The sequence below is a fragment of the Etheostoma spectabile genome, chromosome 5, assembly GCF_008692095.1.
Source record: "Etheostoma spectabile isolate EspeVRDwgs_2016 chromosome 5, UIUC_Espe_1.0, whole genome shotgun sequence".
NCBI lineage: Eukaryota > Metazoa > Chordata > Actinopteri > Perciformes > Percidae > Etheostoma > Etheostoma spectabile.
Window position 1 is genome coordinate 20,337,840 of NC_045737.1, and position 27,712 is coordinate 20,365,551.

The 27,712-nt window shown below is 39.1% G+C and overlaps 2 protein-coding genes across 3 annotated transcripts in view; one reads left to right on the forward strand and one right to left on the reverse strand.

The window, feature by feature from the left end:
- The window catches only part of arl15a (ADP-ribosylation factor-like 15a), a 118,969-nt gene extending 117,507 nt beyond the window's left edge, over positions 1-1,462 (forward strand). For both annotated transcript variants that reach the window (XM_032515385.1, XM_032515384.1), the window contains exon 6: positions 17-1,462. In XM_032515385.1, the coding sequence (XP_032371276.1) occupies positions 17-180 (164 nt within the window). In that variant the 3' untranslated portion in view covers positions 181-1,462. The remainder of the gene's footprint in view (positions 1-16) is intronic.
- Positions 1,463-13,762: 12,300 nt separating this feature from the next.
- ndufs4 (NADH:ubiquinone oxidoreductase subunit S4) overlaps positions 13,763-27,712 on the reverse strand; it is a 19,699-nt gene continuing 5,749 nt past the window's right edge. Inside the window, exons 3-5 of the mRNA XM_032516278.1 lie at positions 15,438-15,610; positions 15,133-15,206; positions 13,763-13,969 (exon numbers count right to left, since the gene is read on the reverse strand). Of these exons, the coding sequence (XP_032372169.1) occupies positions 13,866-13,969; positions 15,133-15,206; positions 15,438-15,610 (351 nt within the window). The 3' untranslated portion in view covers positions 13,763-13,865. The remainder of the gene's footprint in view (positions 13,970-15,132; positions 15,207-15,437; positions 15,611-27,712) is intronic.

The following is a 27,712-nucleotide window of genomic DNA, read 5'->3' on the forward strand; positions in this document are numbered from 1 at the left end:
TTTTTCTCTCTCTCAGGTTCTCTCCATCTCTCTTGTCTTTCTCTTACTCGCTCTGCTTCCCTTTGGTCACGCCAAAGCAGCCCTCCCTCAGCATGGGCATCCAGGATGCCCAGGAGAAGGGAAGAGGCCAGGACCTCAGCGAAGCAGCCCTCCCGGGAGAAAAAAAGAGAAAGACCGTGAGACCTCTCTCTCTTCCACTCCTCCTCAATCTCTTTCTGTCTGCACAGTTGATTTTATTCTGCTGAAAAAGATGCAGTCCTCCTCCCACACCAAATCTTTACCTGCTCTACCTGTTTAATTGCTGGTGTCTGGCTCTCCTGTTAAGTTCTTCCTCGTCCTTGTTGGCAGCCGACCTTCAGTGTGGCCCACAGATAAGAAGCAGCAAAGTTATATTATTGTTGTGTGGTAATGCCGTCCAGCCTTTTTAATCGGTCTGTACATTACCAAGCAACAGTAACAGGGACGTGATGTTTACTGTGATGGATACAGTATCTCAAGCCTCTGCAAGTCGATTTTTTTTAATAATTCACTCAAATTAATGGTAATTAATGGCTGCCTGGAAGGGAGGAAAAACACAAACAAACTATGGCAAGCCTAATTGTTGGCAGTCATATAAAGTGAAGGTGCGATACGTAACAAAAGGGTGAAACATGCAGAAATGCCAGATAACGCTTTTAAGAGGTTGCATGTAAAGAATGACCGAGCAAGACACCACACAAAAGCACTTACCAGAGACTTTTCTCTCAACGTGCAAAGCTTCAGCTTCCAGCATAGTTTATTTATCATTTGTCGTTTTGGTTTCGATTTTCTGACACAAAGAGCTCTGCTGCATTCATGCCGTTACTAGTCTTCTTTGCATTAACAGCTTGGTTACAGTGTGAACAGAGCAAACACATTACAGTCAGTAAGATCACCGGAAATCTTCCACCGAGTGTGGATTGGATTTAAACATGGGCTGAAAATGAACCCTTATGGTCTTACAGTGTGGGAAGTAGACCAACCACAGATTGAATGAAGCCCTGTAGGTTTTATATTCAATTTTAAGTTGTAAATATCCTTACATATCTTTTTCATTACAACTTCGAGAACAGGGAAGTAGCTGCCTGAGTGTTTCTACTTCTGTTCACTTTTCTCCCCTCAAAGCATCAAGTATTACCTGCTATCTGTATTTCAAGTACCATCTGTTGATCAGTCGAGGTAAAAAACAGAAGAAAAAAAAGAACAGCAGTGATTGCCAATATCAATAGATGTTGCACAGAAGTCAAATATCAACAAAACAAAATATTCTGCAATAATGTAATTAAAAATACATGGCCGATTTTAGGAAACCGATCTAAAGTAAATATGTGTGCATCCAAACAGCTGGAGTTTTAGCTGTGCATACTACAAATGAGTGAAATTGCATTAACCAATACTGTGAATTTTTTTATTCTTTTAATTTGACAAAACCTTGTAACAGAATGCAGTGATTATAAGAAGCAAAGCATTTTATTTAAGTGACAGAGCTTAAAATTGCATTGGCCTCTTTGTTTGGGAAGCATTCATGTAAAAACGATTCATTGTATTTGTATATATTTTGACGTTTGATATGGTATCAAGGGGCAGAAATGTGCCACATACATTACCAGAAGTATAAACACATGCAGTCACACACAACAAAATTAACCCTGTGAGCTTAGTGAAATGCAAATCCGCGACCTGACAGGGAACCTAACTTTCGTTTACAAGACAAACAAAATGCATGTTTTCTTAAACTCTGCAAAGAATGCTCTTTTCTCTCTGTCTGCTCCCTTCTCGTGTCCAGTGTGTGTGGCAGCATTTCTGCTGATAAGACCCTGCTAGGAGGTGGAACAGATGTTGCCCTGACATCCATCTGGGCCTCGTACCCCTGCTCTTCCTCCAACAGCCGATGCTCCACTCAGGACACCCCACATTCCCGGCCCCTTCACAGTGAGAGGGCTGCTCCCCTCCTCGGGATCCTCGAGCAGTGACACAGCACAGAGATTTAAGCTACAGGCATTCAAGGTGTGTGTGTGTGTGTGTGTGTGTGTGTGTGTGTGTGTGTGTGTGTGTGTGTGTGTGTGTGTGTGTGTGTGTGTGAGTGTGTTATCAGACAGGACCTCTGGGTTCATTAGAGGTGTTTCCTCTTTGTTTCAACACTCTCCTGTCTTCACGACTCTCTCACACACACACACACACACACACACACACCCCTTTGAAAAACAAACACAAATGACGGAAATGCATTGACATGATGTAAGCTAGTGAGGATATGTTCCCTGGACCAAATAATCATTTCCAGATACGTGAGATGATGTTTTTTTTAAAGAGTCACAAAATGTGCAGCGCTTTGACATTCTGACTCGCATCACTCTACATATTTTTAATTATTTAAATTGACAGTAAATGCAAAGGTGTGAGAGCCAAGTTGTGCAGTTTGTGTCAACGTCACATGTCAATTTTATTTTAATTTGATGAACTAGTAGACAGGATAAATGGCCAAACCATATTGGTGTGAAACAGTAAAGGAGCACCACATGGTTAGGACATCGCTCTTGAGCCAAGATGAGGGTATTTGATTATTTTAAATTTACATGAATCTACTTTTGTAGAATCTAAAGGTTATTAGACAATAATGCCAATTGTAAAAAAAAAAAAAAAACATTCACAGAAGCTCAAAACATGTATAGTGCTTTCAGTAACTGAGCAAAATCCAGGAAATAAATTGGTCGAATGTATTAGAAACCTGCCTGATATGGACTTTTTCTTCAAAATAAAAAAACAGCTTCACTTTTTGTTTTACTTTGGCAAAACAAAAATATTCAGTGATTTGCAAGTAACCCACAGGCGTTTGATTTTTATTTTAACCAGCTTTGTGTTTTCAGATGTGCAGCAGGAGATTCCTCAGAGCTGACGTCCCTGGCGCTGAATGTTGAGGCGCAGGAATCCCTCCTGTCTTGCATGTGATCCTGCAGGTTTGTGGCTGAGCTCTAAAACTAATGAACAGCTCAAACCTGATAGAATCTTAACGAGTTACACCCCTGCCAAGCAGGGAGTGAGCGCACTTTGCAGCAACGTGCCACAACCATTATTACCACTAATTAATATTCAATTGGATTTTTCCTTTATGGTGCTTTATGAGTCACTATACTTGTCCCTGCAGAGTTCTTTGTATATATATAATGTGGGTGTACATGATACATATATACATGTGTGTATATATTTATCATGAGTATATTATATTTGTTTAACTATATCTAAAAAAAATAATAATAATAATCAGAAGTGGAAATTGAGGATATTGGACAGCTGCTACAGTCATTTTTCCCTGTCAATCTTATTTGGACAAGGAAGGCCTTATTAATACTAGTCTAGGATGGGACGTAGCTCAGTTCTACTCATCATTTTACATTAGATTTTTCTTAATGTTAGAATGCATAAACCCTCACAAGGGTGTCTATTTCAGATTTGGCCTGCTTAAACTTCTACCTTCATTCACTGCCTCAGATTTGTAAATCAGGATCAACAAGGATTCACCAAGTCTGAAACCCTCCCACTGCAACTTATGCACAACAGATAAATCTTAGAGGATGTGAAGTTTCACAGATGACAATGACCGAAGTCTTTTTATGTGCTGTAGAACATCTGTTTTCTACTTCTGGTCCTCCATTTGAGTAAAGAAAACATATTAATTAAACAATAACATATAGTTTACCACATCTGGATGATCACTGCAGTAAAAAAAAGCAGCTGGGCTTTGATCGACTTGTTGATCTCTCAACAAATAAACTGACCGACGATTTCTGCCTTTGAACAGTGGTGGAAGAAATATACAGTTTGTAGAAGTAACAATACCTCAAGGCACAATTACTCCAACAAAGTAAAAATCTTCCTTTTCGCTGTAGTACCGAAGAGTTATATTATTGAACTATTTTTGTGTATGCAGTATTTTATGTTGTAGCTGGTTTAGTCAGTTAATTTAAACTACGCAATATTCTGATGGGTAGTTTAATCTATAACAGTGCATCATATTTTATGGGGTGTCATATATTTTGTATGTAGAAAATTGACTTTTATCTAACTTGTATAGTTCTCAAATAAATGGACTAGTGGGTGCAACAATTGCCTCTGAATTGTTGCAGTATAAACTGGCATAAAATGACACACTAGTAAGTTTTAGATGAAATGAATATGATCCTCATAGGTTTCTTGCATATGTTTGGATACTAAAGGACCTAAACTTTTGTCTTCCAAAAATTGAGGAAATCCCGCTGTGCAATTCTACTCCGGCCCTTTGTGGCCACGTAAACGCCTCTTGTTTTTTCTGTTTGGATGCCTCATCTGTTGGGTGACTTCCGTGAGATTCCAGCAGGCTTGTCACTCAGATTGTTTGTCCTGGGGACGAGATCTGTGTGAGTCCTGTTTCTCTTCCTCTCTCCTTGGCCCGAGTGCTGATGGAGACCCGCATCCCAGGTGGCCCACACATCAAAACAAGAGGGATCACGGCTCTTGGTTTTCAGACAAACATCACTCACTTTCTTTGTTGTCTGAGGGACAGGGGGCATGGCGGTTTATCTCCAGAGGATCTCCCCCGCTATCGCCTTCCACCAGCTCACCGCCCCATCCCACAGGAGCCGCTAAAAGCAAATGTCAGTCAAGGAGAAGGCGTTGCATTCCTTCAAGAGGTCAATTAGTGGTGGCCACTAAAGGATCTGTTGCATTTTTAAGAAGAAGATTATTTAAAAATCTTCTTTTCAAGACTGTCCAATCCAGTTACAGATTTATGTTCTTCCTCCTCGGGTAATTCTTCTTCTCCGTTTTAAATCCCTCTGATGATGACACCTCTGTCACGTTGCAGTCCCTGTTTTGAAGATAACTGCCCTGGCCTCTGCATACCTACCGTACACAGCCTGGTTTAGTCTACTGTTAGTTATTTGACGCTGAGACTGATTCACGACGTGCCGCTCATGAAACCTATTGCTGTCTCAGGCCGTGTGATGGGGTCCCAGTAGCAGCTTGCAGCGGAGCAGCTCCTGACCCATCTGTGCAGGTGATTCTTGCTCCGGCTCGTCCCCTCCAGGCCTATAAGGAGCCCATGTCTAAGGGGATTTTTATGAGTGTGACCTTAACATGCCCGTCTCGAGTGGTCTAGACTCAGCGCTCTGTTCACTAGAGTCCCCGTCCCACTGATAGCTATCAGACTTTTCACTTTTTACTAGTGATTCTCTTTTGTCATAACTCTTTGAAGAAGGACAGGCATGGCGCTTTGACCATCCTTTTTGCGGACTTTGTAGAATTTACTGTCACAGCTCTGAAAAACAGAATAACCGAGAGGAGGGTTCTGACCTCTCTCAGCAGGAGAGTCGGATGAACATGTGCAGAGTACAGTTGTGGTTTGGTTGCACTCTGACAAGGTGGTGAGGCCATACTGATGTGCAGATGCTAGCTTAAAATGAATATCAATGTGAAGTACCAGCAGGAGGATGGGCTGATCTGGCTGAAAAGTCAATGTTGACATGAGACCAGCTGATGCTAAGTAAGAGTTTTGCCCTGAATGACAATATTTTTTACATGAACACAAGTAGCATTGACTTTAATCACTGTCTTTAATCATAGTTCTTTTGGGCCTTGGCCTCTGCTAACTCCCATAACGAGCTGACACCGGGAATGTTTCATAAGAAGCCACGGGTGATTAATCAGTTGCTATTACTTAGTAAATATTTAATTGTTGCCTATAAATTTGGCTTTTTATACATTATTGTCTGTTTGGTGTGCTGCATGGCACCAGGCCAAACACCGTAGGTGGATTAGCTCATTGAATCCAAACAGTTTACGGGGAAAGCAGTTCCAGTGACGACACTATGTGGGCAGCTTGCAGCTCTCAAAAAACAAATGTTCCGTGTGAAAGCAAAAAAAGGAGAAAAAGTGAGTCTTTCACAGGAACAATCTAGTAAACACGGTTGCTGCGCAGAGAGAGAACACCTGTGTTTTACCAAAGTTTTGGCACGGAGCAGTTTGATCACTGCCGGGAGCCATATTTGGTTGAGTGCAAATTTAATGTCGCCCTTACAGCGATGACAGAACGCATCCTGACTCAGGCAGGAAACTGCAAAGTCATTCACAAATAAGATCTGAGTGAAAAATAGAAACAGGAGAAGGTGCACAGCATGGGGCTGAGATGATTCAGCTCTGCAGGCTGAAGACACAAGCCCGGGTTAGATAGTGGGAATAAGCTTAGAGCTAAAGCCAGAAATAGGGTTTAAGGTGTTGAGGATTAGGGTTAAATGTCAGAAAGGTCAAGTAAGAGACCAGTTTAGATTGGCTTAGAGAGGTTAGCTGGAAGGAGCTTGCTGAACAATTGGTCAACTGGCCGTTCGAGTGTCTTTCTACATACAGTACTTATACTGTAACCAATGGTATGCAGTGTTTTTACCATACAATGTTGACTAACCTGATCCCTGCCTCCTTTAGTTTTTAACAAATTTATTCCCAAAGAAATCTCAGTGTAGCCTTCTGTCAACGGTTGTGAAAATTTAGGGGCAATTCATTAATTTAAAACATTTCATTTTGACCTAATGTAAAGAAAAATCCACAGCAATAAAGCCCACAGAGTTTTATCATACGTATTAGTTATTTTAAAAAAAACAGATGAAGTAGGACAAAATAAACCCCAGCCTTTAAAGCAAATGTATAGTAAAGTCTCCACATGACATCAGTTCCTAAAGGTTTTTGGCTCTGCTTCCTTTCAGTTTGCTGTTGTTATGAGGATTGAGACTAAACATCCTCTAATACAGTGGTTCCCAGCGGTCCTTTCAGGGGGTTCCAGGGCGTCATCAGCAAAAAGGGGAATACATTATTTTCACTATAAATCCATCCATATGTAAAACAATAACAAAATCAAGCTATTTTGGTCATAGGTTTCATACATGTTCTTTAATAACCTGAAAAGCAAACTTATTTACAAGCAAATCTTGTAAATGGGGGGCGGTGGTCTAATTTCTGTCAGTTTAAGGGTCCTTGATGTGAAAACAATTGGCAAAAACAAGAGAAAACAAGTTTTCAAGGCCTTTAATTTCCCCTTCTTGTAGCTTTAAGGTTGAAAGAAATCAAATTACTCCACACTTATTGAAATACTCAAACCCAATTGGCTGCATCATTCCATCAAATACTATTCTTCATGTTTTGTAAATCAATTTATACACATTTCCCCTAAATTCAGACCAATAGTGGGATTTAAGTGGGAAAAAGAATACTAAATGTAAATGTAAACCTCAACCTCAACATCACTAATAATGATACAATAACATAATACATAACGCCACTGTAAAACACTCACACGGGGCATCACTATCACTACCAGTGGTGGAATGTAACTAAGTATATTTACTCAGTACTATACTTAAGTATAATTTTGAGGTATTTGTATTATACTTGAGTCTTTTTATATGCCACTTTCTAGTCACAGATTGGTATTGCTTCCTATACTTATGAAGAAGATCTCAACCACTAATTAGCAAACAAGCAATTTAGTTCCATAAAATCCTTAAAACTTATATAATTGAATTATGCTTGAAACAGTCATTAACAACGTCCTTAACAAAAATGAATAACAAACCACAACTGTAAAATTAGTTATGAATGAAGCTAGCACAATAAAGAATCAAAATTTGAAAATTGAATTGAATACTTATAGGGCTTCTTTTTTTTTTTAACCTGGACAAAATAAACAGAGATGAGCGGTTGAAAGTTAAAGGAGTGATATTTTGCATTCGCCACCCCCACCCCCAGACCCTCTGAATCTGCCTGGTTCACATACACAAGATTAAGTAGCAAAAGTGACATCCAAGACCAATCGGGCCACCCAAGAGAACCGCAACCAGCGGAGAGGCTGTCAGAGCCCCCTTTTGCAACATTAATCTTCAAGCCTCTCCTGCACTGCCAACTCACATCTCCTTCAAACAGGACAGGGAGGTACCAAACTGAACTTTTCCCTCCCTGAAGGATTTCTCCTCTCCATCAATTAACTCTTTGAGGGACAATTCATCGTCACCCGCCATGTGCCAGACAACTTTAAACACTTGCAAAATGAATTACTTTTCCAGACATTTAAAAAAAAAAAAAAAAAAAAAAAAAAAAAACCTTGCCTTTAATTTGGCAACAAGGAGATTAGTGTCGACATAAATTCAATTCGTAATCGACCCAAAGTCCTCCAAAAAGACATGTGGGGCAGAAATCGCACTAAAAATTCTGCTTTAAAGTGATTTATGCCTGAGAATACTAAATTTAACTTGTCTGTCAACTTTTGGTCTGTTTCACCCATTACCGAGATGTTCAACAACATTCAGCAATGGAATTTTTCTTGAAGTCAGAGGACTGCTGAAACAGACGTTGAGGGATCAGCACACTAACTGAGCTACTTTAACCATCTCAGCTAATCCTTTTGTCTTCTTTACTGACCGATAGCATCTTTGATCTCTTTCAGGAAGACAACTCTATGGTGTGTTTGTGTTTGGTGGGGGTTATCCTGACCTTCTGATGGGTATGGTGTCACATCCAACCTGATAGCGGTGTGAATGGGAAAACAGAAAAGATGAATACAGCAGTGGATAAATAGCGGAACACGGGTGTGTTATGCTGTGGATGCCTTCAGTCCCAGGAGAGGGCCTTCCTAACCCCAACCTTTCTTCGGCCCGAGACCTGAGAAGCAAAGGGGGAAGTCGCGCCATCTAACAGTGTTCCTTTGAAAAGAGCAGCGCTGAAATCCAGCAGCATGCCTCAAATACTTTCAGCTAGTTTTTGGTGAGACTCTTTGCACATGGTTGGAAACCTAATCTATTGGAATATATCCACTTTTAAGGATAAGTCTGGTTCTATTTTAAGTAGCCGAAGCCTAACATATCTTAACCCTCAGTGCTGTAGACACTATTAAAAACCCATCAATGAGCCACACTGTTGCACAAGGTGACATGTTTCATTTAAGAGATGAACTAATATGTTGGCTTTGGTCTTTTTTTGTACAAATATCGAAGATGTTATTTTTTTTTCTGACTTTCTTTCATATCTAGCCATGCAGATTGTTTTGTTTTATTTTTTGTTAGCCCAGGATTTGAGGGATCTGTCTCTGAGGTTTCTCCAATACAGTGGAGGTGAACGGAATTTTGTTTTATTGTGCCCACACCATCATAAAACTTTTAAAATTCTTAATGAATATCTCTTTAATCTCTTTCATAAACAATGTCCCAATTTTGCAGGATAATCCGGACCACTGCCAACAGTAGAAACTGTTCTTAAAAAAAAAAACTGCTCACATTGTCCAATAAAAGTTGTTTATTCATTTTTTAAATGACCTTTAATGTCAGGAAAAATCGAAGAAGTGAATGTAGCAAATGAAATCCTCATGGATTGACACCACTAAGGGGTGGGAAATATCATGGTTATACTGACTATTATATTAATGTATCCAGTGACAAGTTTCTGGAAAATCTATTGAGAAAATGTTTGATAAAATAACCAGTGTGTATGTTACTTTTTATCTAATTAAATGAAATACCTATCAAGTTAGATACATCATCGCAATGATGCAAAATTCATTCAAAAAGCCGTAAAGCAGTCCTTTGTGCATCCAAAGATATTAAAGTAAATGGTACCAGTAAACACTATGGTAAAATCTGTTCTGGTTAAAAAAAAAAAAAGCATAATTCAATCATCGTATTGACCCTTTAAGCTCACTGTGATTAGTTTTGGAGAAATTTCAGTCTATGAAATAAAAATAAAATAAAAAATACCTTACATTAAAATCTGAAAGGTTTATATGGCTTTGCTGTTTTTGTTGTCTCACTGTACAGAGGATAATAAATGATGCAATTATAGTAAACAGTACACTTTGGGTAAACATGTTCTTTTCAGCATTGCTTGCTACGAGCTTTTGTTTAGATAACTAGAAGTCATTAATCTGTGATCTGTGCCCTTCAAAACAAGCGATCCACACAGCGAGCTGAAAACAAAACACACACACACACACACACACACACACACACACACACACACACACGGAAGCAGGTTTTTGGCTGCAGACGAGGGTTGCGTGCCTCATCGTCAGGGTTGGGGAGTTCACAGTAGTGAGCGACCACAGACAGCAGTGATCATTGGGTCATTGTGGGCCAGTGAGCGGTATGCGTGAGTGAAGGTGTGTGTGTGTTATTTAGAGAAGCTCTATTAACAAATAACTTCTTGGCACAGGTTCAAACTTTCACATCAGGTCTTCTGTCCAGCTGCCGAGGCAAAGCAGGACGCACAGCTCGATAATGGCCTGCATGCTTTTGGCTTGTATTTTTTTAATGACAGTAGGCTGAACTCTCTTGAGGACAGAAAATAAAAACAATTCATGACCGATAAGGATTTTTTTCCCTAATAGAAAATACCATTGTTATGCTTCAATCCCTTTGCTTACTATGTGGTTTTTCCTTTTTTTGGTTTTTAAGTGACTTTTTGCAGAAACATTTAGCGTCTGTGAGCCACATTTCACTGCCAGCACTATAAAAATCTGAACGCATGAGTGAATGAAGTGACACAGCTTGTGGTTTTCTCCAGCATCACCCGCTGCAGAGTTTTATTTTATGGTATCTTCCAGCTGGTGGGGCCAATTATTACTTAACCAACGAAACAATAAAGCACTTCTGGCACAGTTAGTGACTGAAAACACTGTTATAACGAGCAGGTGTCATTACAGTGTATGCTACAGTGTAAGTTGCACCCATGTATGTGCAATCTATGTGTCAATTGCAAATATGTCAAACATGAATTAACTGTCTTCTTTAGTCTTGTTCACATGTGTTGATTAGCTGGCAGGTTACGTACAATCCACTTTTTACGTAGTCAATTTATTGCAAGTTTACAGGATATTGTTGGTGGGGTTCACAGTGTAGAAAAATTACATTTAAAAAATAAAGAAATGCAGCAGCAACATCTTTTGGGAAGAAGTTCTGTAAGTCACAGTAGGCTGTAGTTACACTCACGATTAAACTGTCCAGAACTCTGAATTCCTGATACTTAGTTGGATCATGTGCTGCTCTTCATGTTGCACTCTACCTTCACAAACTATTAGCTCTTGCACATGTGGTCTGAAACCTTTCTCTGGATGGTCCACAGAACAACTTTTGCTTTTGTTGGGACTTTGTTTTGGTAGACAACTGAAAACTTCTCATAGCTAAAAAATCAATCAGACAGTTGCAGCTGATTCAGAACGCTGCTGCTTAAGACCAAGAGACGGATCACATCACTCCAGTTCTGAAGTCTTTACACTGGCTTCCTGTGTCTCAAATTGATTTCAAAGTACTCTTGCTATTTTATAAATCCCTTAACGGTTTAGGTCCAAAATACATTTTGATCTGCTACTACACTATGACCCCCCCAGACCTCTCAGGTCATCTGACAGGTTACTTTCTGTCCCCAGAGTCAGAACTAAACAGGTAAGCAGCTTTCGTTTCTATGCTCCTCATATCTGGAATAACTCCCAGAAACCTGCAGATCCGCTGCTACTCTCAGTTCTTTTAAATCAAGGCTGAAGACCTTTCTTTTTGATGCTGCCTTTCTTTAAATGACTGCTCATTTCTTTATATTTCTTCTGCTGCACTGTAACTTTTATTCTTGTGTTTTATGTGCCTAATTTTTCTATTTTGTTTTAAACTGTCTATTCAGAGTTTTATTGGTTTTAATGCTTATGATTTTTAACTGTTTGTACTTGGTTTTATCTGTTTAACTGATTTTGTGTAAAGCACTTTGAATTGCCCTGTTGCTGAAAGTGTGCTGAAATGTGCTATACAAATAAAGCTGCCTTGCCTTGCCTTGCCTTGCCTTGCCTAGCGACGTCTGTGGATTATCCAAAGTAACATTGACACTGATTCTGGAGATGATGCTGTTTATTTGTTGAAATAAGTGTGAGCACCACGATGACGTCCACCTTCATAGTATTGGGGTGACAGCAGAAATGTCAGAGACAGATCTAAAACTAGGCAAATGAAATGATGGTATGATGGCACAATTTTCACATTTTTGATTCATATGAAGTGACCCCTTTACATATGTGATACTGAATTTATTACAAATAAATTAGACATGAAATCTTGTCTAATTCCCTGGCCAACACTGGATCACATTGCTTCTATGGCTATTAAACTATTAGGACTGTGTGTAGTGCTTAACACTGTAAGCCAATGTTAATGTCCTGACTGACCAGAGCAGTTGTATCGCTGATGTTTGCGTGCCACTGTGCCGCCGATCTCATTCCACATACATGATTGTGCTTATAGGCCAAGACGGGCGGAATGCTTTCAACTTTTATGATACAAAGTTGTGCCAAGAGCGTTTTTTTTTTCCCCACTGCTTCTCTCCGAAGGGGTTTCAAAGGGAAAAGCAACACATGCTGTCATTCATGTCTTGCCATTCAAATGGACCATTACACTAATATCAAATCGGCGCTTTTGATGTGCTGAGTGACAGAACAAAATAAATAGCGAGCGCAAGTCTGTGAAAGCTTTGCAATGCAGTGCGTTAATTAACAAAGGACTATACCAATTAGGCGCCCATGATTGGTGTGTGAATATCAGTTCAGTCACGCAGTTTGGGACTCGGCGCAGAGTAACACCACTGTTTACTGAACACAAAGACCATAAACAAGCGCTGGCAGCAAGTACACTGCCATGTGTGAATAGCTGGGTATTTCAAAGAATTTATGGCTTTCCCAAAGATCTCAACTTTATGTCAATAGGGAGAGGAACATACCATAGTTAACTTTTCTTCTTATACTGACAAATTTAGTTTTTAGGCTAAATTGAAAGGTGTCTTCTGTTTCAAACCGAGAATGGAAATCAGTATGTGCTTCATATATAAAACAGATGCAATATCCTGTATTACAAATCTTACTATTTTCTTCACCATTAGGAATTTGGCAATAAACCTGGAATACTGTATGTGAATCAGATTGGTTGGAGTCACTTTGAACCTGACCTGACCAATAGAGCTTAGATTAACTTTTTATATTTTTTATTTCATTTGATGGTATAATGTAGAAGTCCAGAAAAGATGTTTTAGCATCAGTTGAGTGGCAGAAGATAATTGGCAAAGATTTGATTTTTCTTAAGCAAAATGCCAAACATTCCTTAGTTTTAGCTTCTTGCTTATGAGGATTTGCTGCTTTTCTTTGTCATACGTGACATTAAAACTGAATAAATTGGAGTTTTGACTGTTGGTCAGAAAACATAACTAATTTGAAGATGTCATGTTGGGCTTTATGAAACTTTTTTCCTACTTATTGACAATTTATAGACCAAACAATACATTATTTAAGAAAATAATCAGCAGATTAAATCGATGGTGAAAGTAATTGTTAGCCACAGGCATTATAGTTCCAGCAATACCAAAGAAGTCAAAATGTTAAATGTTGCAGGTTAAAAAAAAAGTAGTGACGGATAACATTTTAGGTTAATGACAAAAAATGTAAAGAATTTGTTGCAAGTTCCAATTTAAAATTCCAGTTATGCCGCTCTAAACAAATCAGGTGACAGGATGGAAACAAGCACTTACTGGTGTTGTCCTCCAGATATATTTAACCCTGTGTTTAAACACGTTCTAATTGTAATACGTTCTCCTTTGATTTGCTGTTGCTCAACTCGACTCAGAGAACAAACACTTCATTAATTTGGTAGACTGCGTTAGTCAGTAATGAGGTGAATGTTTGACAAATAAAGCAATAATGACCCAAAAGTTTGGTTTACACGTATATAATTATGAATTTATTGACAATAATGATACAGATCTGCTGTGGGACAAACTGAGGTCAAGCCAACTAACAGATGGGTGTCTTCAGTTTACTTAGCAGACCGCCTGGTCCTCTTGTCCCAGGAGAAGTTTGCTCCGTAGGATTTCACCCGGGGCTTTGAGCTCCTCTTCTCTGTGATATCGTAGCTCCAACCTGAAAGAAAAACATCACGGTAAGTGATGGGGTCGAGAACGTCGCGTATATTCACTTTGGATGAGTTCCAAACACAATGAGGTGTTTTGAAGACATCAACAGGCTGTGTGTAGTCAGAACTGCCCTAATCACTTTCATGGTGCAGTAAACAGAGTAAGCCAGTTTCCTTTGCTTAGTTTCAACAAACTTTCCCAGATGGTTCAGTTCTCTGCGACAAAGTGAACTTTCTGTTCAACTCCATCGACTGATCAAACTTTTCCTAAAGCAAGACTGTTTGGAATGGTCTTATGATCTGGTTAGTCCATCCAAATTATTCTCTTAAAGTTTTGTCACTTGATTTCTTGTGAGGCCCACACGCTGTCATCAGACATCTTCATTGCAATAAAGGTATTTTATCACCATCACCTGATGTCAATGCTGGTTTGAAAGATTTAATAAGCTGTGAAAAAAAAAAATATTGTCAATATTTTTTAAGAGTATGATGGTCTCTGCTAGTCTCTGGCAAAAAGAATAGAGTTTCTTCAATAATCTTCTTAAGGATGTATCTTTCCTGAGAATAAACGTCAGCATTTAGAGGGTTAAAAGATAGACTGATTTCCAGAATCACATACCTGGTTTCCAAAAATGAATTTCTTCTCATTTCTAATTGTACATTTATGCATTAATTTACACAAATACATTGTAAATATTCTTATATTGCATTATGCATATCATTTTTATAACCAATAATGTAAGCTTGACTGTTTTTATATATATACAGTATTTGTATATAAATTATAAAATGGATAAAAGATGATGCATGATGTAGTCTCCTGCACCAACCAAATCCCTCTAAAAAAAACTTGTTATTAACTTCACAAACCTCCTACTAACTACTTCTTACAGTACTACCAATACAACTATTTTTTATTTAAAGAACCTTAAAATCTCCTTAAATTTAAATTTACTGTCTGGCTAACAGTCTGATCTTTTCACTGATTGATTGTGTTAGAACTCCAAGGGGGTGCGTGTGCGTGTGTGTGTCATTATAGTGTGTGTCGTTTTTAAAACTGAATCGATTAGCAATTATAAGTGAAGACACTGCATTCCCTGTCATATTTTGTTTTATACAAAAGGCATGCTTTTCCATGTAAAATATTGGAAAATGTGTAAATAAATTTCACCATTTTTCTCAGCGAAAGCAATGGCATCTTCTTTGGAGGAGAAGGAGAGCACCATGTTGGATAAGGGATCCGCCCTGAAAGGCAGAAAGAGCTGGTAAGCACACAGAGGACATATTTGGAGGCAAATGCACAAACTTTCTACAGAAAGGTCTAAGGATAGAGGATGTTGTAAGTTGCAGTTTGTAAAAGGTGTTGAGGCTAATTTGAGAGTTTGGGCAACATAACTAAACTTGACTTGATAACAAAAACAATTTGGTAAAAGTATGATGAAAATGTAGAAGTTGGCAGGTGCAGGTAATTCTTACGTTGAGGCCCAGCCCATCAGCGGGTTCTCCCAGCGCTCTCTGGTGTCAAAGTCCATCTTCCACTTCTTGGTGCTGTTGACTCCTGACTGCATGGCCGTTTTGGTGGGAACAAAGATCTGAACCTTGCGTGTTTTGATGTGCTCCTCTGGGACTCCTGTCAGACTGGTGATGTCCTGAGGGACAGACCGGAACAAAGAACACCCGACTGTCAGTAACAGAGCTGATGGGAATAGAAAGGACCTAGAACCAAGTGTGACCTCATCTGACTGCACTTAATCCTACGAACACGTTCAGGCTGATGCCATGGGAGTCCAGCTTCGGATTGGCAAACATGCAGGCAAAGGACTGAATAAAAACTAAGTAATACTAATAATTCGGCTATTCACCCTGTCAACTTCATTTATTATCGTTTTTGTCCTTTAAAGCCACCCCATCCTCTATTTTCACTATTGCAATGATGTGTATATGTGTAATGATTTGTGTGATGGGATTTTGTTTTTTCTGTCAAAGCACTTTGTAAAAGTTTTTAAAGGTACTATGCAAATAGTTATTATTGTCCAGTAAAGATCATTAACACTACAGAGAATAATGAATTATTATAAAATGTATATTAGGTAAATGATTTACCACCCCTTTGTAAGCAATAAAATTGGAACTCACGCAGTCAAAACAAAAACAAAAAGCAGTTAAAGCATCCAATTTTTGCTACTATGTGTATGAAAATGACAAATTGACATGTTTTTGGGTGCAGAGCAGCCGCCGCTCTTTCAGAACCATTCAGACTTTCATTTGACTTTGTGACTGATGTCTTTCTCTTCCTCTACAAAGAGTTCACGCAAAGATATATGTGCGTGTTTGTTGAGAAAGGTCATCTGACAGTTAGCTTGCAGGTGTTACAAAACACAACGTGAAGCTCTGGCAACGGGTTCTCAGTGTAGAAAAATGGAGGTAGGAAAATGTTTAGTGGCTATAAAAAAAGTACTTTGTATTTTTGTACTTCACATCAATCTGTAGAGATTTATATTCACTTTTAAAGTGGATATAAATCTCGGGGTCAAAAACAGCTCTAATACACCTTCCAAGGAGTGAACACTTTTTATAGGTACTTTAAAATACACTAAGAGCTTGGATTGTATTTTCCATTGTTTTTTTGATTTTTCTCACTGCTAACACAACTGTTGCAACTACAAATACAAGTAAATATACTAGTATAGTACAAATATTTTCCTGTGCTTTGTTTTAACCTGTCAGAGTGTTGCTAGTGTTACAGTGTTCAATGGGCTGAGTATTCCTCTCAGAAGTTCACATTTTTTTGTTTTTTAGGCTTTAAATGTGTTTACAATTTTAGTATAACTGAAACCCAAGATAAGAAACATATATTCCATATGTGAAAGGGTTGATACTGGATTCAGAGAACCAATATGACATAATAGCCATCTTTATGCTGTTATTCATACTGTCTTGCATCAAGGTGGATGAAATTAATGCCTAATACTTGAGATGATTTATTCCAGACCATCAGAAAGTAGGCCAATGCAACAAGAGGAGGAGGAGGGGCCTTTGGGCGTACAAAATGCATATTCCTGAGCAACCGGAGCCCCTTCAAGCTCCTATCAAGGATCTGGTCCAATTCTTCAGGGAATTAGCAAACAAGCAATGGGAAGTCTGCGACAAAACACAGACCAACCTCCCAGCACGCAGGCACCAGCCACCCAAGACTGAGGGCTTTCCAGGGCGCTCTCCTTTCAATACAAGAATTTTACACATTTCAATGGCCATTACAACTTCAAAGAATCAAATTTTCATCATTGTCTGTCATCTGCCAGTTGATTTGTAGTAAGGGGGTCGTTTTGCATGAACTCTACACAAAAGCCCGCCTTTCCTTTGGCAAAGGAGCTTCCACTGCTATTTAAGCCTAGTAAATTACAGGTCCAACTGCTAAACTACCGCTTGTTTCACTGAAAGCTCTTTTGCCATGCTCAGAGGCAAACCAGACTGAATTTAATCATAAACAAGATCTGCACATTGAAAAGATTGTTAAAATGAAAGGGAAAAGACGAACAAAGAGGGGGGGGGGGGACTTCACAAGTGCTTGGTAATTATTTCCGGCTGCCCTATCTACTTAACCTTAACAATTCCTTCTTGTCACAGAGAGGAGGAAAACATGTTCTCCTCACCCGAAGGCGGTAATACTGGACAGTTCATGACACAATAACACACAGGACAGTGTGAGAGAGCAATCAAATGAAAGGGGTGCTCATCTTGGAGCTGCAGCAGGTGATCAAAAATGTTTTGAAACATTGCTTTCTGCAGGATCTAATTTTTTATTTATAATGGATAATGTTAAAAAAAATCTGTACTTGAGCGGTAAGAAAAACTTCCTGGAGAGTTTGAACTAAAGAATTCAAATACTTTGTACACAGTGAACCATAACACTTTTGGAGGGGGAAAAGATCATGTACAAAAAGGACCGTTTGAGTAGAGGTAAATCAAATTTGCAGTCAGAAACATTCAACAGTCCTGGGGTCTGGTGTGTTCTGGGGGATATATGCATGAAAATCCCTCTCCGAGACGCATTAGAAATTATACCCTTGGGATTAGCAGGCCAGACTATGGTTACGCGCATGTACGTTACATAAACCATAACTGACACATGAGGCCCATGTATGGTAAACTGCCGCAATAATTTGTCCAGATGTAGCAGACCTTAAATCACATCTTAGGCGTGGATGAGCACAAAAGGTTCTTCATGAATGAGGGAGGATGTGTCAAAACAAAAGCTCTGCCAAATCACTGAAAACACTCTGCTCATTATCTGGCATTGTTTGCAAAAATACGAGTCTAGACTTCTATGATACTTGCATGCATTACACTGAAAGCTAGGAGGGTTATTGGCATAACAGACTCACCCACAATACCCGGATTCACAAAGAGAATGATTGGGCTGGAATGTGGTGTGTTCCCAGGAAGACTAGAGAGGGCCATCACAAAAGGAAAACCCACTCGGTGGGCACTTTTTCTTCTGCCATGTACAGGAAGCAAAATGAGAACTATCAAGTTTGACACTATTCACAGGGCCTTCACGGGGCCCTACAATACCTGGCTGGGCAGGCAGAATGCTGGGCTTAAGAAAGGGGGGAAAAAGGCTGGCAACGTCTCCGTCACGTGAAAGCGTGTCGGTATTTCTGACACCTCTAGGCTACATGCCAAATAAAGAGCATAGGGGCTTGTCGCTGCGGGGCCGCTGGGCCCACCAGAATGCTGAAAGCTGGTACCCTCAATGCTGCAAAAGAGACATGGGACAGAAGTTTTGGTGTTTAAACAAGATTCAAAGACCTTGAAATGCTTAAGTGGTGAAAACTGAAGGAAATAACAAGATATCAGAAAGCAAAAAAAGTATAAGGAATAGTTTTCTTGGTGCAGAGTTGCCTCTAAATCAAAACATTTGTGGAAGCAACTGTATTTGGAATAATGTGAATGAAACAGAACTTTTTCAACTTTTCCATCTTAGTATTAATTTCTCTACTTACAGAAGTTTCCTTCCTATTTGTAAATAAGCTCTGGTGTACATTAGGAAAATCAATTAAACTTATTACAAGATGTGATATCCATCTTATTCCACTTGGTATAATCCATTTAAAATATTTAAAAAATAAATAAGAGAAAGCTATAATGCTATTATCAGACAAAAATACTGTTTAGTTTCACTTAATTATTCAGCATAATGTCCTATCCATGTTAGCTTTTTTTGTTTGGGTTGTTAGCAAAAAGCAGTGGATGACGAATATTTCCCATCACATCAGTCAAAGAAATATGCTTATATACATTTTGTGAAATGCATTTGTTGGCTTTCCAGTCTAGAGTTAGCTGTGATGATTAATACCACTGATACCGTTAAATATGAAACTACACTGGAAACTGCTCTATGCAAAAGTTAAAAAAAAAGTACATCTCTAAAGCTCAAAAAATAAACAGGTTACATCTTAGTTATTAAAGGAGAATTCTGGCCAATTTTGATCTTAATCTTAATTAAATGCAATTAAAATTTCTGTGCAGCATGAACATGGTCTTTACGTGATATATATATATATATATATATATATATATATATATATATATATATATAAATAGTACATACTAATATGCGCCCTGTTCATGTTGCACAAACATTTTAATTGTATTTAGTTTCTGTTAAGAGGCCCAAAGGCACTCTAAAACTTGCCCCAACAACTGCCGTTTTAGCTCAGTGGAAGCTCGTAGCTGCAGCTGCTCCCTGTTGCCTGCACCGATTTGGGTTGGGTTTTATTTTTCAATTGAAAGTAAAAATTGGCCGGAATTCTCCTTTAAAACCAAACAACGGCTCGCATAAAAATAACAGGTTGTGTTTTCACGTGGAGTTTTGTGTTGGGCTATTTCTTGGCCAGGAGCAATAACTTCAAGGAGTCCGTTTGTCATGGTGAGGTTGCCGGGCAACCCACTGTTGTTTTAGTAAGTTAACCAACAACCTGTATAGCTGCGTCAATCTCATCCATGCTGGACAAAAATAGGGGCCACAGGAGGGTGACATCTCTATTCTTAACCCCGCCTACAAAGCTCATTCTCTCTTGTTTGTCAAACCAGAGAAACAGTTGTCAATGAGAACAAAACATGACCAAATTTGGCTGAAACCAAGCAAATAGAAATGATCTTCCTCTATAACTTTATGTGTTCTTCACTGGTCTTCTTGCCACTACTGTACCCAAATTGTTAAAAACATCTGGTCAAATTCAGATGACTTGCAGGTGAATATTTACATTTGCTTCAACCAGACACTTTTGATGAAAATATTGATTGCATGGAAAGGTGAGGGTAACAGTTCATAACGAGCGTCCTGGGATTCGGCAAAATGTAGACGGGGACTTTAAAAAAGGCAGATATCAGGACCTGGTTTTCTGAATCCATTACTGTTCATTCACTTAGTGAATTGCATAGCCCTGTCTTTTTCACTCAATCACCTGATATTCCCTTTGTACCTATTTAGAAAAAGAGGATCATTTCAAACCTAAAATAAACCATTAAAAAGGAAATTCACATCTGTTCGTGCAATGATCCTGGATGGCTCAACTATGATTAACTCTCCAATAAACCAGAGAAGTGAGACTGTGTGAGGCAGACATTAAGTTACTTTATAGACTTGTATTAACTCATTAATCGTTTAAGTAAGTTAATGAATCAAAAACATCCTCTGGTTACAGCTTCTCCAATGTGAGGATTTGCTGCTTTTATATTGTTGGAAACAAATATCTTTGGGTTTTGGACTGTTGTTTGGGCAGAACAGGACATTTAAAAGACATCACCATGGGAAAAGGCGACGTTTATCACAATTTCTTTTCTATAACCTTTTTTTGGCAAACCAAACAATCATTGAATTGAAAACATAATCAACAGATTAATCAATCTAATAGTGAAAGTAATCATTAGCTTTAGAAGTATAGCCCAGAAACTGTGTGAAACTGTCGACTCATTGGTACTGGTGGTCCTATTTTTAAGGCTTGTTAGGGTTTACAAATCTAAACTGAGGTACAGAGTTTACTTCCCTGTTAGTACAGTAACCTAACAGTACTACAAATAAACAAACAAAGGATGTATGTGCATGACTGGCTCAGACAAAACTACTACCACATTGTTATGGGTAATGGTGGACACTGCGACACAAGTACAGTGCAGCCTATCTTAGCACAAACACCCGTATGCCAAAACTGCAGCTCGGCAGCCAGGAGGGGTCATAAGGTCAGCCGAGCTGAATCATGTTGAGTCAGCATGTGGTGAAAGCCCAAACACATCACCCCTAACCCCCCTACTGTCCAGGCAATAACCAGACCAAAAGCCTCACTCATCAGCCTCGGCCAGCTCCCACCTTCAGGCATCTTTGAAGTGGAGAAAGCGTGCCAATTACTTATTGGACAGAGGGGGCGTCTCTGATAGAAACAAATATTATGTTGCTTCCTCATTTGTGGGAGTGGTTGAACACTGGAGAACGAGAAGCAGCTGGCATGAGGGTCATCTTGAATCTCACATTACATATACCAGGAGGATTGGAAAGGACAAAAAAGGGGTCATTTAAGAATATGTTGGATGCAGACACACTTGTTTATTTGTGTGAAGTACATCATTGCAAAGACCAGTTATAATGTCTTTTTTTATTAAGTAAAATGCTTTATAAATAAACTATCATAATGTATCAAGAAAAAATGCCAAACATTCTTAGGGTTCAGCTTTTCGAAATTGACAATGTGCTGCTTTTCTCTGTTTTATATAATTGTCAGCTGAATATCTTTGAGTTTTGGACTGTTAGACAAAGCAAGCAATATTCAGATTTATGACTTCATTTTTACATTTTTTTTTCTAAATAATTAAATAAAAATCATTTATTAATTAAATAAATATTCACTTAGTAGTGCACATTAAGGCTGCAACTAACAAGTATTCTCTTTGTACAACAATCTACCAATTATTCTACCAAATTGTCAATTAATTGTTTGGGCTTTAGAATGTCTGCAAATAGCAAAACGTCAAAACATCACAAGTTCCCAGAGCCCATGATGACGTCTTTTTTTGGCTGACCAACAGTACAAAACCAAAAAGGTATTTAGTGTAATATCATAGATGACAAAATCTCCTTACAACTAATAAATTAAATGGCTAATTGTTCTAGTTTTAGTACACTTGTTATGATGTGAAATAAAATATCTGTAAAATCATGTAAGGTATTATTACATTAGCTTTTTGTTGTTATAACCTACAATAAAAAGGTTACTTTAGAAACATTAGAAACTAGACTTACGATGGTGTAAGACACCAATACTAGTTTGTAAAATTAGAAAAAGAGCTGCTAGCTTACAACTAGCATAAATTAATGGAAATGTAGGCAAACTGAAGTAGCAAGGCTTTCTTTATCTGCTCTGCAAACACAACACTTAGCAGCTAGACACTTCCTAAAACTACCCAGCGCTGACAGGGCTAGAGTCCTCTTAAGAGGCTTAATCTCTATGGAAGAGAGTGTTAATGAATGAAATACTATTTAGTGGATGATACATAATAAAGCCTCTTGTCTGGCACTCTTCAAAGACCAACATCCTCTGACCCACTACTCCAAACTTGAGCCGAGAGATTTTTTGCACAAGCGCGCCGTATAAGAGGGCAACCAGACAAAACAGACACTTAAGTTGTCTATGTGCGAGGGAGGGAGAAAGGGTGGGAGAGGAGGATGAGAGGGAAAGGGGGTGGGGTGGTGAATGTGGTCTGCTCCACCGTAGGTCACTTTGTGTCTGAGGCTAGACAGGCTTAGAGAATATATACCCCTGTACTGCGGACTTAAACTGCCTGCGCTAAATATATCCTCATAGTAGAGATAGCTGGATTTTATTGTTGTTCTGTGTCTTCCTTGTCCTACATGCTTATTTTATTGCAATTGACAAGGTGGATGAGGGTGCTTTCCCCAATGACACTCTAAAAACATTTAAATCTGCTGAAATTGAGTGTCAATAAGCAAACTGCAAGTCCAACTGAATAGAATTGATCTTATGTTAACCAGCTTCCTTTAAGTGACTTCTGTATCAGGGAAGCTTCCGACAACTGCATGATAAATCTTGACTGTCAAAGTCTGGCTCTTTTAATCTGATTTCAATTTAGGTCTTCAAAAACAACCTACAACAACAATCTGCCTTCAAACTCCACAACGCTACCACAATCAAATCCGACATCTTTTGTCCAGATGTGATGTTACTCATCAAGCAAGCACTGTGCTCTAAATACGCACAAAAACAAAGATTTCAGATTCGCAAACTTAAAATGCCAAGGATTAAATGGTCCTACAAATGTAATACTCTCTTCTTCTCCCCGTCTACTTCCCTTCTTCCCCCTCGATTCCCCACACTCTAATAACTGTCCTCCTCTGTCTCGTAAAACCCTAGTGCCTTTAGAGAACTCTATAACAAGGCTTCACAAGCCCTTTAAGATTATGGTGTTGTCTTTATGTCAAGAGAGGGAGTGCATTTGGCCACAGCTGAAGCAGGAGTAGATGTTCAGGCATAAGTGGGAAATGTTTTATTATTGCATATTGAAGCAGCTGCTAAGGTTTTAAATGCAGTTGTTTCTGCAAAAGGCGAGAGAGTAAGGCAAAGGCCTGGCTCTAATTGAAGGAGGCCGCAGACATTCCGTGTAAAGCCATGTATCAGTGGCCAGCCAGCAGACCCTGGGAGCTGCCCAGCATGCTTAATCAAACAGTAATTACAAACAAAAGCAGTGGGCACTGTAGGGAACGGCTTTAGGCAGTGGAGCTCCATCACGCAGGTCTTTTCATTCAGGATTATATCTGAAATTCAGACAATGCCTTTAAAGTTTTGCTCAGGCAAATATCAAAGTTAAGGTGGGTTTTGTCATTCATGTGAGCTTTAAAAAAACAAAAGGGATGAAAAAACAGTTGAGAACCACAGTAGGGCTGCTATGACCGATTGTCCCATTATTATTTTTATCTGCTGTCTGCGATCTTAATAATCAAAGATACTTAAACATACAACATGTCATTTTCTGCTGCTAGGGGTCTCTCAATCAAAACAATAACTAAAGACGGAGCAATGCCACCACCGCAGGCACTTTCTCTCCCGGTTATAATTCTTTTGTGGTCATCGTTCAGGAGGTTTGTACCGGGAGCTGAACTATGCGCAGAGGTCTCTTTCTTTCAGAAACAAAACAGACCCGGTGATTTAAAATTTTAAGAACACAGAATAAAGCTGTTTCACGTTAGAAATTGGTTTCTTTGACATTGTTCGAATCAGGGAACCCTTCTCTGTAGTTCTATCACTACAAGCAACAGTAATTTCATCCATTGCTATTATAAAAACATGTAAAAATCCTTCAATGACTAATCAAAACAGTCTGTGTCTGCAGCCTCTTGAAATATTGTTCACAAATGCAATTAAAATCCTCTTCACTGGATTTGTTCAAATGTTTTGACCTGCAGGAGATTCTTGCCCTCCATAACCAAAATTTGCCTTTAATAGAGAGGACCAAACAAACTGTAGAGACGCAAGTTCCTGCAAGGTTTGCCTTTTTTGGGACAAACGAGAATTAGGGACAACAATATTAGTGACACACAAACATTCAGACAGAGTTTTTTTTTGGAATTCAAACTATAATTTACCCAGGACCAAATGCAACCTCACGCAGCAAACCACATTCTCCTCGTGGTGCTTAAGGCGGACAGCATGCAAACTCAGAATCACTTATCTCAGTGGATCGAGACCTTTGATTGGTCTAACCAGAAAGCAATTCACACTCATTGACAGCCTGATGAATGACTATCGTGCCGACATACGCTGATTTCCCAAAAGGGCGAGTGCTCTCATTGCCCTCTTCCATGTGAGACGGAGACCACTGTACTGTAAACAGCTGAGGGCCTCTCTTATTGGTCTGTCTGGGTGAGAATTAGAGTACTTCCCGCCGTCGCCAGCAACAGCATGCCACAAAGGAACCTCTGTGGCCGACAACACTGAAGTGGCCACTGTCTTTGACGTGAGTCTCAGGGTGTCTCACAAACTTTTTTTCCATGCAAGCTTCTTTTCTTTCACCCCCTCCCCATTTTTTAGAGGCCCTTTTTTCCTCTCCTCTGCCGTTCCTCTCAGTGGCCCCTACTGAGAGGACAGAGACAGACACTCCGCCCAGCCAAAGGTTTGTCTGCCAGTATGGTCAGCTTTGCTCTGGAACAAAAGCGCACTGACGCTGCCCACACACAGCAAACCCCCCCAAACAAGTCCACAACAGACTCCCACATTCTCCCCAAACTCCCTCTTTCTCTGTTATCTCCTATTGCCTTCTTCTTTTAATGACAAAGCATTCACTTCAAAGATCCTTCTTTGTTTTGTACAGTTTGTACATCGCTAAACATGGCCACTTTAAATGCATGCTTATCGCTGTTTAGGCTGTGCTTGAGCACTTCCTCGTTAATGAAAAGAGGCACCAAGGAAATGAAAAATAAAGCTAAATAGAGCTGTGCCACATAATTCATTTGAAAGGTATTTCAGAACAATGGCTTTGGTCACCCATTGACCTGTGAAATAGCTCTGAAGAGGACAAAAACCAGCTGGATAAGACCTGTACAGTATGCAAGCTATGTCTAGGGCTGGATCCGAATATTCGTTCGATGTGTAGGTATTCGATTTTAAATTTTGGGATTCAAATATTCTTTTTTTTTTTTTAAACATGCATGCAGGCGAAGTTATGCTGTAGTGTTTTGTTGGGATTAAGCTGCTTCAAATGCCCGCTAGCTGCTGGCTAATTTATGCAGCACTATGTCATCCGTCTTAGCCAAGAACGGAAGAATGTTGAGTTTCAAATGAGTCTGTTTGTAAAGGTCTGTATGGTTATAATGTAGCAGGCTGGTGTCTTTTTTAGACAATTTAATACAAGGTAAAGATAGTACGGCCGTGCATAATGCCAATATAGTCAGGCACTGACAGGCTGAGCATTCATTTACACACACTGCGTCCGCCGTCACTTGTCAGACAGTCTGGCAAGAACGCAGGTATTTCCGTTTGTTTTCAGAAAGTTGAGTCTTGATTTTTATTTGGAGAAAAGCAACCCAACGTCAACTTGCTGGGAGCAATCAAGTTACGTTAACCGGCTATCAGACTGATGACGTAGGCAGAAATTGTAATTTTGGTAGGCCAGAACAAAGTCAGTTGGCCAACTTTTCACAGAAAAGCAGCACGGAGGCTCAGTGGTAAGCACTTCTGCCTCACAGCAAGTTGGCACCGCAGAGTTCGATCTCTGATCAGGGCAGACTTCAATCCGCGTTCGGGCAGAGCCTTTCTGTTTGGAGTTTCCATGTTCTTCCCCTGTTTGCGTGGCTTTCCTCCGGGTGCTCCGGTTTCCAGAGGTGGAAAAAGTACTAATATATTGTACTCAAGTAAAAGTGCCAAAATTATGATGAAATATTACTCAAGTACAAATGAAATTACCTATTTAAAAAATGACTCAAGTAATAAGTAGTTCATTTAAAACTTACTTTAAGTAAAAGTTACTTAGATACATTAAAGAAAACTGTAAAACGGGGAAAGGGGGGGGATCTCTTCTATGTAGTGGAAATAGGACGTTAGGGGTTATAAATCCCAAACATGGTTTTTGATTAAAGAAACAAATGTATAAACATCTATTCAAATGTAAACACGTAATAACAATTGACTTCGGTGTTTTAGCTAACATTTCTACTAAAACGGTCTCTGAACCGTCGTTGCTCGCCTGATCCACCTCCATCTCGTTCTCAATCTCCTACAGAAAGACTTGGCGCCCGGTAGGCAGCCTAGATGCTGATTTGCCACTGCAGTGGTTCCAGGCGTGATTTCTTTTCTTTCTTCCTTTTGGTTTTCGTTAGTCAAAACTTTTTTATTTATTTTTTTACTTAGTAACAGATGTGATTTGTATTGTAGCAAATTCAATACTTCACTCAAAATGTAAACAAGTACATTTTAAATTACCGATTTTGAAAAATACAAAATACACAACAAAACTACTTAATACAGTAACATGAGTAACATGTACAGTAACATGTCTATACAACATGCTCAGTCTATAAAAACTGTATAAAATAGTATAGAAAAAAACCTGTCTATTATATATAATATATTTATAATATATTTATAATATTTAACTATATATCTTACAGAATTCAGGCTAAAATATGTTAATACTGGCAGAACCAGTAGCATTGTCCTTACAGTGCAAAGCACGGTTGATAATTTTACTGCACGAAGTGGCAACTAAACAGCAGAGGTGTTAACATACAGCATGATATAGCATACATCAGACAGAAATCACCCTGTTGCTTCAGTACTATGGTCAGCTCACAAGCAGCAAATGCACTACCAGCTGTTTACACAAATCAGCAGTGGAAGAAAATCAAATGAAAACTTCCAGCCGAGCATTGTTGGAATTAAGAAAGATATCATTAAAAGTAGCCCGCACAGCTCCAAATCTTAGACAGTGTATTTGCTGCACGGCAGTGACAATGATCAAAGAAAACAAAAACTCTGTCACTCACAGATAAGTTACCTTCTTATTTAATGTGGTGTTTCAGCTAGAAACCGTCATCAGTTTTTACGATTTCTTACTAAACAGGAAGATTACTTACTTACCTGTGAGTGCTGGAATTTTTGTTTCCTTTGAATTAAGCACTTTCAGTAAAAGACTAATTCTCCCAAAATTCACCACAGAGCGCCACAGGAAGTCATTCTTGCCTG